The sequence below is a fragment of the Tenrec ecaudatus genome, chromosome 14, assembly GCF_050624435.1.
Source record: "Tenrec ecaudatus isolate mTenEca1 chromosome 14, mTenEca1.hap1, whole genome shotgun sequence".
In the NCBI taxonomy this organism is placed as follows: domain Eukaryota; kingdom Metazoa; phylum Chordata; class Mammalia; order Afrosoricida; family Tenrecidae; genus Tenrec; species Tenrec ecaudatus.
The window spans coordinates 115,948,228-115,962,703 of record NC_134543.1 but is presented as its reverse complement, the minus strand read 5'-3'; the positions used below and the strand labels follow the sequence as shown (position 1 = coordinate 115,962,703).

The following is a 14,476-nucleotide window of genomic DNA, read 5'->3' as shown; positions in this document are numbered from 1 at the left end:
TCATTATAAAAGGGTTACCCCTCTCAAAAGTGAATTTTTCCCCTAAAGCTATGCACTTGTTATTTTTAAACAACCTTATCACCTTCAAAGTGCTCTCCATTACACTGACTCCATTTGTCAAATCTGCCATTCCCGTCTTGGAAACATTTCTCAAACTCATCTCTTTGCGTGGCGGATGGCACCACCTTCATTTTTTCTTCCCCTCTTCTACATTGTCAAATTACTGTCCTTTCATGTCCCCCTGCTTTCTTGGAAATTAAAAGAAGTCACACGGAGTGAGGTCAGGTGAGTAAGGTATGTGAAGCAAGAGAGGCATGCTGTTTTTATTTTTCCAAAAATTGGCCCACGGAGATGGCTGCGGGAGCAGGTCCATTGTTGTGGTGACAAAACCCTGTCTGCCCCAAGTCAGGCCTTTTTTGTCACCCAATTTTTTCAGAACTTCTAAATAGAAGGCATGATTAACAGTCTGAGCTGGTGGAACGAACTGCAAATGCACTATCCCCTCATGTCAAAAAAAACACAGGCGCATCATTTTTATCTTTGATTACACTTGATGAGTTTCTTGGGGTAAGGTGATGATGGCGTCTTCCATGGGCTTGATTGATGTTTGCTTTTGGTGTCATAAGAATAACACCATGTCTCCTCACCAGTGATGACCTGGGAAAAGTCTGGGTCACTTCAGAGCTGCTCCTTCAAAACACGCCATGGTTACGGTCGACACTCTTTTTGTTGGCCAGTCAGAACCCGAGGCACAAGTTTTACAGTGACCTTTCTCATTCCCAAATCTTCCTTTAAAATGTGCTGAACCAAGCTCTGGCCAGTCCACATAACTCCCCCATCTCTTTATTGGTCCATCGTCAAGCACAAGTGCACAAGTGTTGAATTATCTTGACATTTTTGTCTGTTTGGGAAGTTGACCGGCCTCCAGAATGAAGTTTGTTCTCAATCGACATTTCGTCTTTTTTTGAAATGAGAAAAACACTCATACACTTGAATTTTTCCCATAGCGCTGTCCCTGTAAGCTGTGTTCAACATCACAACCATCTCTGTGGCACTTTTCTTAAGCAGAAAACGAAATTCCCACTGCTCTCTTAAATCAGTCATCACAAAAAACAAGGTTTGAGTGAAACTGCTTTTACAAAAAGAAAAATTCACTGTGACCAGAGAGAATCTTCCCAGGCAATGCCACTGGGTGCACTAACTTAGAGCCAGTTGCTGGATGCTCACCTAGCTGGGGTAAAATGCATACCATGAAAAATCCTCCCAGAAGTTTTTTCCATTTTTTAATTTTTTTGGGGGGTGTACCCCTTGTATGGTTGATGACCTCAAAATTTGTCTCCAAGCTTCATTCTTTCAAGTCCCCTCTTGGTTGACACTACATCTCTAACCTGAGAGATTTATCTAATGAGAACAGGATCATGCATTTAAAACCGGTTTAATTCTTACAAGACAATGAACAGGCCTTATGTAGATTTTGGTTGATTTTCACCCCTATTCTGTGTTTATTACTTAAGGAAGCCTGTGTCCGGTTTTTTATTTAGTTTAGTTTTGGGGGTTTTTTTGGTGGTGGTGGGAGCACCCCCATTGTATGCTTGTTTTGTTAAATTGAGCTAAATATGAAATGGGATTATCTCATTGGCAGTTTTGGGGAGTTAGACTGGGTAACAATAGCTGCTTTGGCCTAAGAACATCTTTCTGATTAAGTCTCTGATTTCCTTATGTTGTTCCCTCTGCTAGATCTAGGGCACATTCAATCTCTAGTCCTCGTGTTACACCTTAGTTCTTTGAAGTGAACAACAGAATTAATGGTTGATAGGAGTATGTGGTAGGTAGGTTTATTGTGCCAACCTGGCTAATGAACACAAGTGGGATTAATTGAAGGGCAAAGAGATAAATGGCTCCGCGAGCCTCACCTTTCTTGTCTCTTGCTCTCTGATGGTCAGACCAGTTGAGGCTGCCTTAGCTAGTTCTCTGCCTCAGCTGCAAGGCTCACTTCCGGCGAGATATCCCTGAGGAGAAGCCACATGAACCTACCATGATGCAGCCCTGGGTCATGGAGAAGCCACATGGAGACCCCTGCCAGTGCTGAGATGCTTACACCACCACTGGATACAAATATTTTCTACCCACTGGCCTGTGATCTCCCTGCAATCAGTGTCATTGCATGTGCTTTGAGAGTTTGAGGAGGACTTTGTAGATCGGTGTTGGGCATATGAACTAGTGTCGAACTTATGGGCTTGGACTGGACTGGCTTGGGATGCTTAGCCTTTATATACACTTAGCCTTTATATTAAACTCTCTCTTATACACATATGAGTTTCCGTGGATTTGTTTCTCAAGTCTACCTAGACTAATGCAGAGTATCAAGGGAAAAAAATCCAGGAGCAGACGAGAGTTCCAACTTCGGCAGACTGGTAACTGAAGCATTGAAAGCAGCTTTGAGGTGAGTGCATTGACAGAGCAAAGCACAAGGCCAAGAAGGCCTCACAACAGGAAGCTCCTGGAGGTCTCCAGAGGTGGGATTAGCATCCTAACAGGCAGAGAACAGCATTGGAGACCTGGCCCAAGCTCTGGAGGTTCAAGAGGCCCAGACATAGTTTTGGATGAATGAGACAAAGATTCAGACACAGAATGACACTGGTCCTCTTGCTGAAGCTTGGACACTAAGTAGTTCCGTGCCTAAGAATAGGACAAGAATCTTGTAGATGAGACCGAATGAAAAGGCAACCAAAGACGTGAATGATAAAATGGGATTTTTGACTGACCATACACAGGTGAAGACGATTTACTTGAGGACCAAGATTCTCCAAATTTGGGCAGAACTCAGCTCAAGAGTGGTGGCCATGTGCCCCCGCCCCCCCCCCCCCCGAATTATTTTAGAACTATCCTTGTCTGTTAACAGAACACATCTCCCTTTCCCCCTAAAATCACTTATTAATCTAATGCAATCTTTTCTCCTTCTTTGAGTATCCAAAGTCCCACAGTAGCACCTCCCTACCTCCCAGGCCCTAGTGCAGGTAGGTTAACTCCAAAAGTTAGTCATTTTTTATTCACAGGTTTGAAAGAAGTTTTTTTTTTTTTTTAAAGAACTGGTTTTGCAATTTGTCCTATATTGCTTTTCCAGGCTTTAAAATTTTTTCCCTCCTCAAAATTATTTTGCTAAGTTTCCATCTTTCTAGGTAAATCTCTAGCTTTATCTTTAGAAACTCAATCTCTCTCATTTTATTGCTAAATTTACTCTCATTTTGCTACCAGGTATCATAAAGTTCTTACATGAAAACTCTCATTTGCAATGTTCAACAATGATGCACTAATGAGCAGCCTCTTATTAAATGCTGAATGTGCAGAACAAAAGCCATGAGGTGACACTTTTGTGGCAATGTCCAATTGTTATAAGGGGGAAAAAAACCCTCTGTTTTAATGAACAGCAGTGTAATGTCTGTTTCCATCCAGTGGGACTATTCTGTCTCGCAAATGGCTCACGGAGGCTGTCAGTGCTTTACTATATTGTGCACACATCCCGGATAACAGATGCTTTCCTGAGTGAAGAATGAGACACCTGACATGGTTTAGTTACCAGAGCCATTCATATCTTAAACTCCCCAAGGAACATATAAACTTTCAAACACATACACACACACCGCCTTCTAAAGGAGGATTCCAAAAATATGTGGACAATTCCATGATCTTTCACTTCTGTGAAAAATTCACACACACACACACACACACACACACACCCCACACTCATAACTCATCCTATAGTGGCCCTTTGGGGACCTGGTGATGTTGTCGGGTAAGTATTGGACCGTTACCTTCAAGGTCAGCAACTCAGACCCACCAGCTACTGCATAGGCACAGATGTAGCTCTCTGGTTCCATAAAACATACAGCCTTGGACCCCTGTACAGGGTCACTAGGCATCAGAGTCAACTCCGTGGAGGTGGGTTTGGTTTAACTTACAACAAGCCTTTGGTAAACCTTTGGGCTATGAAAATTGAATGCACATAAATGTATAAATAAATGATGATCCTTATTAAAAAGGAGAGGATTGTTACCTTTCGAAGACCATTGCAACAAGCACAGAAAACATATTAAAACATAATTCTGCTAACCAGAAATCCCTTGCCGTGTTCTGGTGAACTGAATTTTGGGAGTACATGACCTTTCCCGAAAGGCTATGTTTCAGCACAGGGTTAGTGCACCTTTTAGAGAAAGGTAAGAGGAGTAGGAATAAAGACAGTGTAATATAGATATATGAAGGAGCGCCAAAACAAACAAACAAAAACCTATTGCCATCCAGCCAATGTCAAGCCCTAGAGACCCATATAGTCATCCTGTAGGACAGAGTGCAACTCTCATGTCATTTTTAAGGCTGAAATCCTTATATCATAATGACCAATCTTTTAGTTAGCATCTAGGTAATTTAATCCCTGTGCTACCAAGATTCCTTAATAAGGTGATATTAACGAATAAATATAACATATTTGGGGAATGTATATACATATGCAACTATCATATACCTACTGGATCCATGGATGATCCCAGTCTACAGAGAGCTGTCTATTTCTGATTCTACTCTCTGGCACTATATAATCTCACCTTGATGGTAACCAGGACCACTTCCATGATGGCGCACTGTCTCGATGAGAGACCCTTGGTATCGTCTCGACTCATGTGCTCCTGGAAAACAAGTTGATAACGGCTTATCAAATGACCAGGTCATTTTTATAACCACTTCCACACAAATATGTCAATTTCTCCAAACAGTTACTATTTGAAATGTTTTCCTCATATTTTGATGTCAATCCCCAGGAGGCCAAAAGAAGAAATACTAAATGCCTACCAAAGAGCAGCGCTCTGAAACGTCAGTCACATGACTTTCACCCCTGCCAATTTGTGCTAGGAAAGAAGATGGAAACCTGGAAAATGTGCGTCCAACCTGTTCACCTTATTTCAATGTCAATCACGGACGACTTTAAGGAGTTATTCATGTTGGTGTTGCTAGGTGATATCAAGTCAATCCCAACTCATAGCAACTCTATGTACAATGGAACGCAACACTGCCTTGTCCTGCACGGCTCACAATTGTTATGTAGAAGCCCATTCATTGTTGCTGCCAGTGTGCAGTCCACCTTGTCCAGTTTCCTGTTCACTGAGCATGATGTCTTTTTTCCAGAGACTACATTTTCTGAGACAGATATGTTTATTCCTGGGCAGTCCAAGGTAATTTCAATATTCTTGGCAGCAGCATAATTCAAATACATCAATTCTTCAATGTTCCTTATACAGTGTCCAGCTCTCACAGGTGTGTGTCAGGGTTGTATCCTCTCATTGTAATTATTCAATTTGTATGCCGAGCAAATAATCAAAGAAACCAGATTATACTAAGAAGAATATGACATCGGGATTGGAGGAAGACTTATTAACCATGTGAAACCTGTAACTTGCTTGTTGAAAATGAGGAAGACTTGAAGCACCTTTAGTAAGGAGTGATTTATAGCCTCTTCCAACTAATCCTTTTAGTGTCTACTTTAAATATGATATATTTATTCTTTCTTGGACAGGCTTTACTAGGAAACACCAAAACAAACTACATTTGACTCTGGATATTTTCAATATTTAAAAATATTTTTCAGTATTTTAGAACTTATAACGATATTTTATTACACAGATTTATCTTCTTGCTCTGTGTGGACTGTCTCAAAGCTTATTTTGGAAAGTAATGCTAGAAAGCTGGAGAATATAATAAAGACTATGTCAAGCTCTCAAGTTGGTACATTCTCACCAAAGATACTGCTATACTGCACCACTAGTCTGTTAGTTTGATATTGTGGTGACTTACGAGTTGCTGTGAATCTGAGGCCCGTGTAACTGGTATCACAAATACCAGCAAGGTCACATGAAGTGAGCAGGTTTCAGCAGAGCTTTCAGACTAAGAACATACTATTAAGAAGGAATAAGCCACGAAATCCCTATGGACAGCCTCAAAACATGGTCAGTTACGGAAAACTGAGTGCCCACCAGCAGAACCTTCTTGGAGTTACTGCCGGAATAGAAGCCGGGTTATATGAAATATGAATTAAAGGCAGCTTCAAGAGTGGAGGAAGATGTTAAAAAAACTGGCAATATGTGGATGATACAATCTCCCTTGCAGAAAGTGAGAAGGACTTGAAGCATTTGTTGATGAAGATTCAAGGACTGCAGTCTTCACTATGGATTCTGGTTCAATGTAAAAAGGACCCACCTCCTTACTACTGGACTAATAGAGACAACATCATGAAAAATGGAGAAACGATTGCAATGGAAGTTGTCAAGGATACACCATCTGGCTTGGATACACCATCAATACGCATGGAATCAGCAGTCACGAATCAAAAGACACATTGCAATGGCTACATCTGCTGCACAAGACATCTTTAAAATATTGAAAGGCAGGGATGTTACTTTGAGGGCTAAGGTGTGCCTGACCCAAGCCATGGTGATCTTTCATCGCCTCATAAGCATGTGAGAGTTGGACGATGAAGAAAGAAGAAAAATTGATGCAACTGAAATATCGCGATGACAAAGAATATTGAAAGTACCAAGCACTGTCAAAAAAGCAAACAATCAGCATGCTCTTTAGTGAAGTACAATCGGCATGCTCTTTAGTTCCTGGAGAAGGACATTAGGCTTAGTAAAATGAAGGTGTAGTGAACAAGAGGAAGGCTATTGAAGAGCTGGATTTACAGTGGTTGCCAGAATGGGCTCAGCCATAAGAACAGTTGTGAGGATGGTGCAGGGCAATGCGGTGTTCTGTTCTTGGACATAGGGTTTCTATGAGTCGGGACCAGCTTCATGGCACCTAACAATAACAACATTCAACAATATCTAAAAATATATTTTTGATTGTTTACTATAATGCAAACACTTTTCTAGGCTATTCAGAGTTTAAAATTTTTTTACTATGTATTACTTCTTTTTAAATCTTTCCTGACTGCTAAAGTTTGTCCTTGGACTAATGCTGCCATTTTGATTTCAAATGCTTGATTAGTCTTTGTGTGTGTGTATAAGAGAGAACTTTATATAACGAGCAATTGAATATTAAAAAATATTCCAGTCCATTCATGTCCATAAGTCCGATATTAGCCCTTATATCTTATACCAGTCCATAAAATCCTCTTCAGACTCACACAACTCATGTAATGATGCTGAATGCAGGAAGATCACAGGCCAATGGTTGGAAAGTCTTGTGGATCCAGTGACGGTGGAAGCATACCAGTGCTGGTGTGGGTCTCTATGTCGCTTGGTCGCTTGATTATTCTAAGAAGTGCTACACCTACTTTACTGTTAATGCTCCCCCTTATAGACCTACATCTGTTGTTTGTAGTCTTGGAAACTCATGTGGAAGTTCTACCCTGTCTTATAGTGTGACTATGAGTGGGCATTGACTCGATGGAAGAGAGAGAGATCTTACATTCTAGCATTTGTAGGTAACTTTGTATGAATTAGACAAAAAAAAAAAAAAACTCCCCATGAGTGATCATAGCTCTGAGACTGCATGGCGGCTGGATCCATTTGGGGTGGGGGACGAGTTAGGGGGAGTATCTAATTTTTCCACGAATTTACAGCTCCATGCCAGCACTCATGACTTTCAAGTGGACCGTGGGCTAGATTTTGTCTGCCACTTGCTCCCTTCACTGAGCTGACTGTCATTGAGTAAGTTCCAAGTCACAGCAAGTCTAGAGGACAAGGCAGGAACACTTCCCCTTTCTCCTGTAGAACCCTTGTGGTTTCAAGCTGCTGATCTTGAGGTAACTGCCCAACATGTAGCCCACTCAACCACCAGGGTTTCTGTCCGGGGAAATGTGGGGCAATGTAAAAATTGTACAATCACATCCAGTGGTTTATCCTCTATGTTGGCCTCTTGCTTATTCATTTATCATTTTGCATTTTGCATCTGTTTGGTGAGATGGAGGAGGACTTTGTGGATTGGTGTTGAACATATGGGTTAATGTTGGACTTGTGGGCTTGGGCAGCACTGGGTTGGGATGTTTTCTTGATGTGCCCTTACCCTTTACATAAAACTCTCTCTTATACATGAGTTTCTGTGGATTTGTTTTTCTAAAGTACCCAGACTAACAGCATCCAAATTGTGGACACTCAGTCTCCTAAACTGTGATCAAATGCACATCTCTCTGCAGAAGCCATCATCTTGGGGTATTTCTTACAGTAGCACTAAATAACTGACGCTCCTGGACAATAAAATTTCACGGAGCAACACATTCTCTTTTTGCCTACATTACTTTGGCTCCCTGTCCCTTGAAGCTTGAAAGAGTTTTTGCTGATGTAATATCCAGCCCCGTAATTCTGCAGGAAGCCGAAGCCAGGGAGGTACAGCATTACATTGGTGCTAAATCTTGGCCAGAACCATTTCTTTAGTCATCAATAACTTAGCCATTTCATCTTCATGATTTCATATGAGCAACGTACCCACTACATAAATCCACAGTGTTCAAAAAGCAGGGACTAGAAATCCTAGGGAGTCAGTAAGAGGAATACAGAAAGGGCTGGAAAGAGAAGATTCCAAACCACAAGTGAGGTAGTGACATGTACTCTCCTGCCCAGCCCAAACAGCTCTGACCACCTGTGAGTGTTACCAATAATCCCAGATGGCGGTTACATTGGCTTTTTAAGTTTTCCTACCAAAAAGCTAATATAGATGATATCATAGGGCATGCAAATGGGAGGGCACATATTTTACCTCAGTAAATAATTACACGGTAGAAATGATTATCCTTCCCTTGTGTTTTGTAAACAAACTCATCATAGTAATACATACATGTGAGCTACCTGTTGGAGAATAAAGAGAGAGAGCTCTCTCTGGAAGTGGGAGGTAGCAAACTTCTTGGGGCTGTCATGCAAACATAGTAACTACATTACCCTCACGAAAATCCTATGAACTGATCATTAAAATGTACGGCATGTTATGGATGCACACATATGAAGTTTAGAAAAGTTGATTCTCTTGGCTATTGCCACATAGCTGGAAGTAGTTGAGGCACACAGTTTGATCAATGTCATCTGTCTAGAATCCACCCTGGTAACACCATGCAATACTGTATCTTAATAGCTATAAATAGTAGAAAAGCCACATCTAACCAAAAGGGGACAGGGCCTGAAATTCTTCAAAACACCCTAAAGTCTTAAGCATCTCAAGTGGGAATTAAATGTAACGTTTAGTCAATGCCCCCCTACACTCATACATAACAGGGTTGAACAAGTTGTCAAGGCCAAAATCAACTGGCTGACTTTCATTTTCCCACAGTAGGTTTCTTGTTTTCAAGAGTTCTATAGATTGTATTGGATTTCTCTGCAGTGTCCATTTTTTTCCCGTGGTTTGTGTGAAACAAAGTTGTCCTAGGCTGCTGTGGAGGGGATTCTGCCTTGGTGACCCCCTCGTGTGCAGAATAGAACCACTCCACAGAGCTGTCAGGCCTGTGACCTTTCAGAAGAAAAGGGAAACGGGCTCTCTAATTAACTCCCAAAGCAGGCATGCTGAATTCTGCTACACCAGGTTAAAACTCCCAATTTCTCACTAAAAAGGGGAAATATGGAAAAAAGGGAAAACAATAAAATTCCGTTCCACAATTTTCACCTGTTTCCACCTTAAGGCTGACTGTTGGCCATGTTAGATACCCTGACCAATAACATGATGTGTTTTTTGCACAGTAATAGTTTATTTCTTGTCACATCGAACTAATATTATTTTTTCTTATTTACCTTCAGTTTTGATAATTGTCCGAGATCTTTAGCTGCAATGAAAATCATCTGGGGGCCCTAGAAACACACGGAAAGGAGGGAGGGAGGGGGGAGAGAGAGAGAGAGAGAGAGAGAGAGAGGGAGAGAGAGAGAGAGAGAGAGAGAGAGGATTCAATCATGTTCTTCAGAGTTAGGCACAGTAGTAATGCATTCAGTTCATAAAAACATTTCAGTAACCGTAAGCCCTCCTGGGGAACACTACATTGAACACATTTATAGATAGCATTTCTGCTGTAACATAGTGTATGCATTCTAGAAAATACAGTTTAAAAAAATCATCCATTAACAGTAGCAGAGCATGGGGGTGTGGGTGGGGAGTAGTGGTGCAGAGCACGCGAAGCCCATGCAATGTTGTTACCAAAGAATTGTCAGACACAGTAACTGCTACCTCAGATCGCTGGGTGGGATCTCAGTGAGACTGATGGCTATACCTTGTGTGTGAAAGATGGGAAACAAGAAAATAGACATTGTGGCCCGAGACGATTCAGATGCATGTGTGCCGGCCAGGTCTGAGAGCCAACGCAAAAGGAGCCTCGAAATCTTGAGACACAACCGAGGTTCAGATACTTTTTTTCCTTTTTTTTTTTTGAGCAAGAGGGCTCTTTCATTTTCTGATGTTTATAGCTTTTTGGGGTGCTGGATTGGGGACTTCAATTCGTTCTGGGAGAAATTCCATTTTCTGAATTCTGTGGGCTGTTTTCTTTTTTCCTCATGAATCTTATGAAACCCCTTGGAAAATTTACATTCAAAACAACCCAACCTCCAGATTTTTCTGCCTCCAATTCCCCCTGCAATGGAGTAGAAATGTCCTGTGGGTTCCTGAAACTGTACATCATTGAAGGAGCAGAAAGCCTAATCTCTCTCTGTAGAAGTGGCTGCTGGTTTTAAATTGCTGACCATCATTTGCAGCTCAATGTGTAACCCGCTATGTCACCAGGCTACTATGGAACTGACTAGTATAATTAAAAAAATTTTAAAGGGCTTTAAACATTTCAATGGAATATTCCATTGCCCTTTAATTCCATGATTTTTTTAGAAGTCTCCTAGTAAGCTGTAGCAACACGAGCTCTCTCTCTCTCTCTCTCTCTCTCTCTCTCTCTCTCTCTCTCTCTCTCTCTCTCTCTCTCTTTCTCTCTCTCTCTCTCTCTGTGTGTGTGTGTGTGTGTACTTACTGATTTCACACAGTTACCGGCCCAGGAGGAATATAACCTGCTAGCTGTGAGAGCCACACCAAGTTTTCTCTCTCTGAAAAGTAGCTGGTTGGTGGGATTTGGCCACCCACGTGGGTAGGCTAGGATTTCCCCTTTGTAGCTGTAATGGAACCTTCAGTTACAAACTGAGAGTTCAAAGCCACGCAGAAGCAAACTGGAAGTAAGGCCTGGCAATCTACTTTGAAAGATCATAGCTATTGAAACCCCCTAGGCTGGAAACACAGGGAATCCAGGACAGATAAATGCCTCAAGATCAATAATGAGAACAGAGATACCAGGAAGGGAAGGGGAAGGTGGTGGGGGGGGCGGTGTTTAGAGGGGCAACAATAATTTTGGCACTTTTCTTTGTTCCTGGCTTATATGCAGGCGACAAAGATTTACACCACGCATTCATGGTATTAAGCAATGTTCCAAGGAAGCTGTTATTTTATCAGTGTCTGACAGTTGGCAGCAAATCAACACAACACATTCCAACAAAACAAATTCCTATGTCTTGGAACATTTTACAAGTAAACATTTTCTATACATATAATTACACTGGATACATAGCGGATCGAGTGTGCATGATTAATGGGGTTAATGTGTATTTTAGTTTAGTTTATAATTATTTGCATCGACTTGTTTTCCTCAGTCATTGAAATGCTCCACAACAGGTATTTATTAGGGTGATTGTTCCTGGCCTGGACCAGAATGATGATCTGAGATGGGTGGCACAGTGTATATCTCAATGAGCATGGTCCAGCTGTATTGTCAACTGATTCTCTGGTTCTTTGTTTCACCATGTATGATACAATCATGTTCTCCCACGGCCCTCAAAGACACCCCCTTTATTCACCAGCAAGTGGGAAGATAAGGGGGAAAACAAAATGGAGAAATTAAACAACATCTAAATCTAACAAAGAAATGCAACAAGTGAATGCTATACCTCTTTCACTGTAGGCCACAGTAAAACAAAATAAAAATAAATTATATGTGTAGATCACATAACCTTAAAAATGAACTTTCATATATGTATATATATATATTTTATGTATATATCATATATATATATATATATTAAGGGAATGAAGCTGGACTGCCGTTGCTACAATTTATGGTTGACTTGGCTAGCAAACTGTCATTTGAGTGGTCATTGCTAAACACTATAAACTCAATACTTTTCCCCAAAGTGATTTAATTTGTGGATCAAGACCATTCAGTGAAACAAAATCAATCAGATGAGTTACTATAGTTACAATCAGATGAGAAACTATAACCAAACAGTGCGATACTTACTGTTTGATCTGTCAGAGGAGGGAGAACAATTTGTTTCTCTATTTTGTTAAGGACCAGCTTCCACAGCTCCTTCAAAACTCGTTTCAAGACTGTTTTCTCACATATTTTTGCTGAGAGACTTAATCTGAAACAAAATCAGGCACAATCTTAATTACTGACTAAATACCAACTTATTTGTTGACCAGAATTTCTGTTATTAACATTAGGACAAAAATACCTGAATATGCCTTCATAGCTTTTAAATGCTAAGTTATATTTACTGAAAAAACAAACTAAACCAATATAATATCAAAAATCTGTTTTATCCTGGCATGTTTTATATACAAGGCTGTCTGGTCATGAGTTTACTTGTGTTTTCATGTGAGTGGCCCCATGTTTACACATGATGCAGTTTGTAAGTCTGAAAGCAACACGGCTTTATGAGAGCTGGCTACATGGAACAGTTTTGACTTGACATACAGGTCAGCAAAGTGAACCACTACTGGCAGAAAATGAATTTAGAGTATTTCTTTTCTCAGAGGTGCCCTGAATTGAAGTGGAGAGAGAGGGGGAGTGAGGGACATATCTTTCAAAGCACACAAAGTAAATGTTGAGCTAAAGGCAAAGGTTTCTTCTTTGTCCTACTTCACAGCCACGACACCAAGCACAAGTTCAGTGACGAGGGACTGGCATGAGGGTTGAGAAAAGGACAAAGGAACCGTATTTTTGTCCCCTACCTGCTGGGCAGTTGGTCCTTGAACAGAGGGTAGACCATTTATCTGAAAGGAGCTAACCAAGGCTCTCAAAATAATTCCCATGATCACCATCAGCTTGTGGTTTCTACAGGCTTCAAGTTCACAGGGTGAGGCCAAACACTAAAAACGGTGTTTCCATCGCTATGGGGCATCAAAGCAGCATGACTGACATGACAATGACAAATATCATTTCCTTTGAGAATTTACAAAATGCCAACTCTAATAAGGTCAGGATATTTCTGACACCTTTTCCTCCTGATAAGAGAAGCACAGTAACTAGCAATTTGTCCAGACAATCCCAGGATGACAGATGAAATGTGTTCCCAATGGCTCAAGAATGTGTAGGTCATTCTAAACGGTTGCTTCAGTTTCACTGGCATGCTGGTTCTAAGCAGCACACTAACCCCAATGTCAATGGCTTCAACTCAGCAGCCATTCCTTTGGAATGGAAAAGACCAGGTTGTTTGCTCCTAGCAACATGTAGGTCTTAGAAACCCTATGAGGAGTTTCTCTCTGTCCTATATGGTCAGCATGAGTTGGGATCAACTCGATGGCAGTGGGTTTGTTTCTCCGTGCAGGAATAAGAAGCCCTGGTGATGCAGTGACTTAAGCATCTTGGTTGCCAATTGAAAGGTTAGGGATCTGAACCTGCCAGCAGCATTGGGGGGCGCCATCTGCTTCCACAAAAGCATCCTGCTTCAGAAATCCTACAGTATACTACTATTCTGTCTTGCTGTGTCACTGTGGGTCAGAAGTGACTCAACGGTAATAGGATTGGCGCTTTGGGTAGTGCACAGAGAGACGAAGTCTTTTCTGTGATTTAAAGATGCACACAATGCAGTGAAATTAATTGTGACAAAGAACCTGCTGTTATATGGGGGTTGGTCCGATGATGTCCCCAAAAAACTTCACCAAAACTCACTGTCTTCCAGTCCATGCAGAATCATAGCAACTCTACAGGGCAGAGTAGACCTGCCCTTGGGAGTTTCTGAGGGTGTAACTCTTTAGGGTCATAGAAAGCCCCAGATTTCTCCTTGGGGATGGCTGGTAGTTTCAAACTACTGACCTTGAGGTTAGTGGCCAGCCAGACAAGTCTGCTTCATTGGCCAAGCTGGAGCCAGTCAGAGTCGGTTTGAAGCCCTATTTAAAAGGGCCTGGAGGAGCTGTCCAGAAGCTGGATATCTGTATTCCATTACTGCCTTTACAGTATCTTGGTTTTGAAACCAAAGTGCATGTATTTCTCTTTTCAATACTTCTACATTTTTTTCATTTATTACTACATATTTTAGAGATGTGAAACAGGCTTAGGAGGTAAAGGAACTTGTCCAAGGGGGGAGAAAAACACCTGAATACATGAGTATTGTGATTCAAAGGTAGGTTCTCTCTTCCTCTAAATCAGTCATATCTGCCCAATCCTCACAATGTCCATGCTACCATGTAGCTCTTAGAGGAGTAGAAA

The 14,476-nt window shown here is 41.3% G+C and overlaps 1 protein-coding gene across 2 annotated transcripts in view; it reads right to left on the bottom strand.

The window, feature by feature from the left end:
- The window catches only part of UNC13C (unc-13 homolog C), a 550,871-nt gene that overhangs the window by 86,567 nt on the left and 449,828 nt on the right, over positions 1-14,476 (bottom strand). For both annotated transcript variants that reach the window (XM_075530957.1, XM_075530958.1), the window contains 3 exons: positions 12,284-12,407; positions 9,759-9,815; positions 4,599-4,679 (listed from right to left, as the gene is read on the bottom strand). In XM_075530957.1, coding sequence (XP_075387072.1) covers positions 4,599-4,679; positions 9,759-9,815; positions 12,284-12,407 — 262 coding nt within the window. The remainder of the gene's footprint in view (positions 1-4,598; positions 4,680-9,758; positions 9,816-12,283; positions 12,408-14,476) is intronic.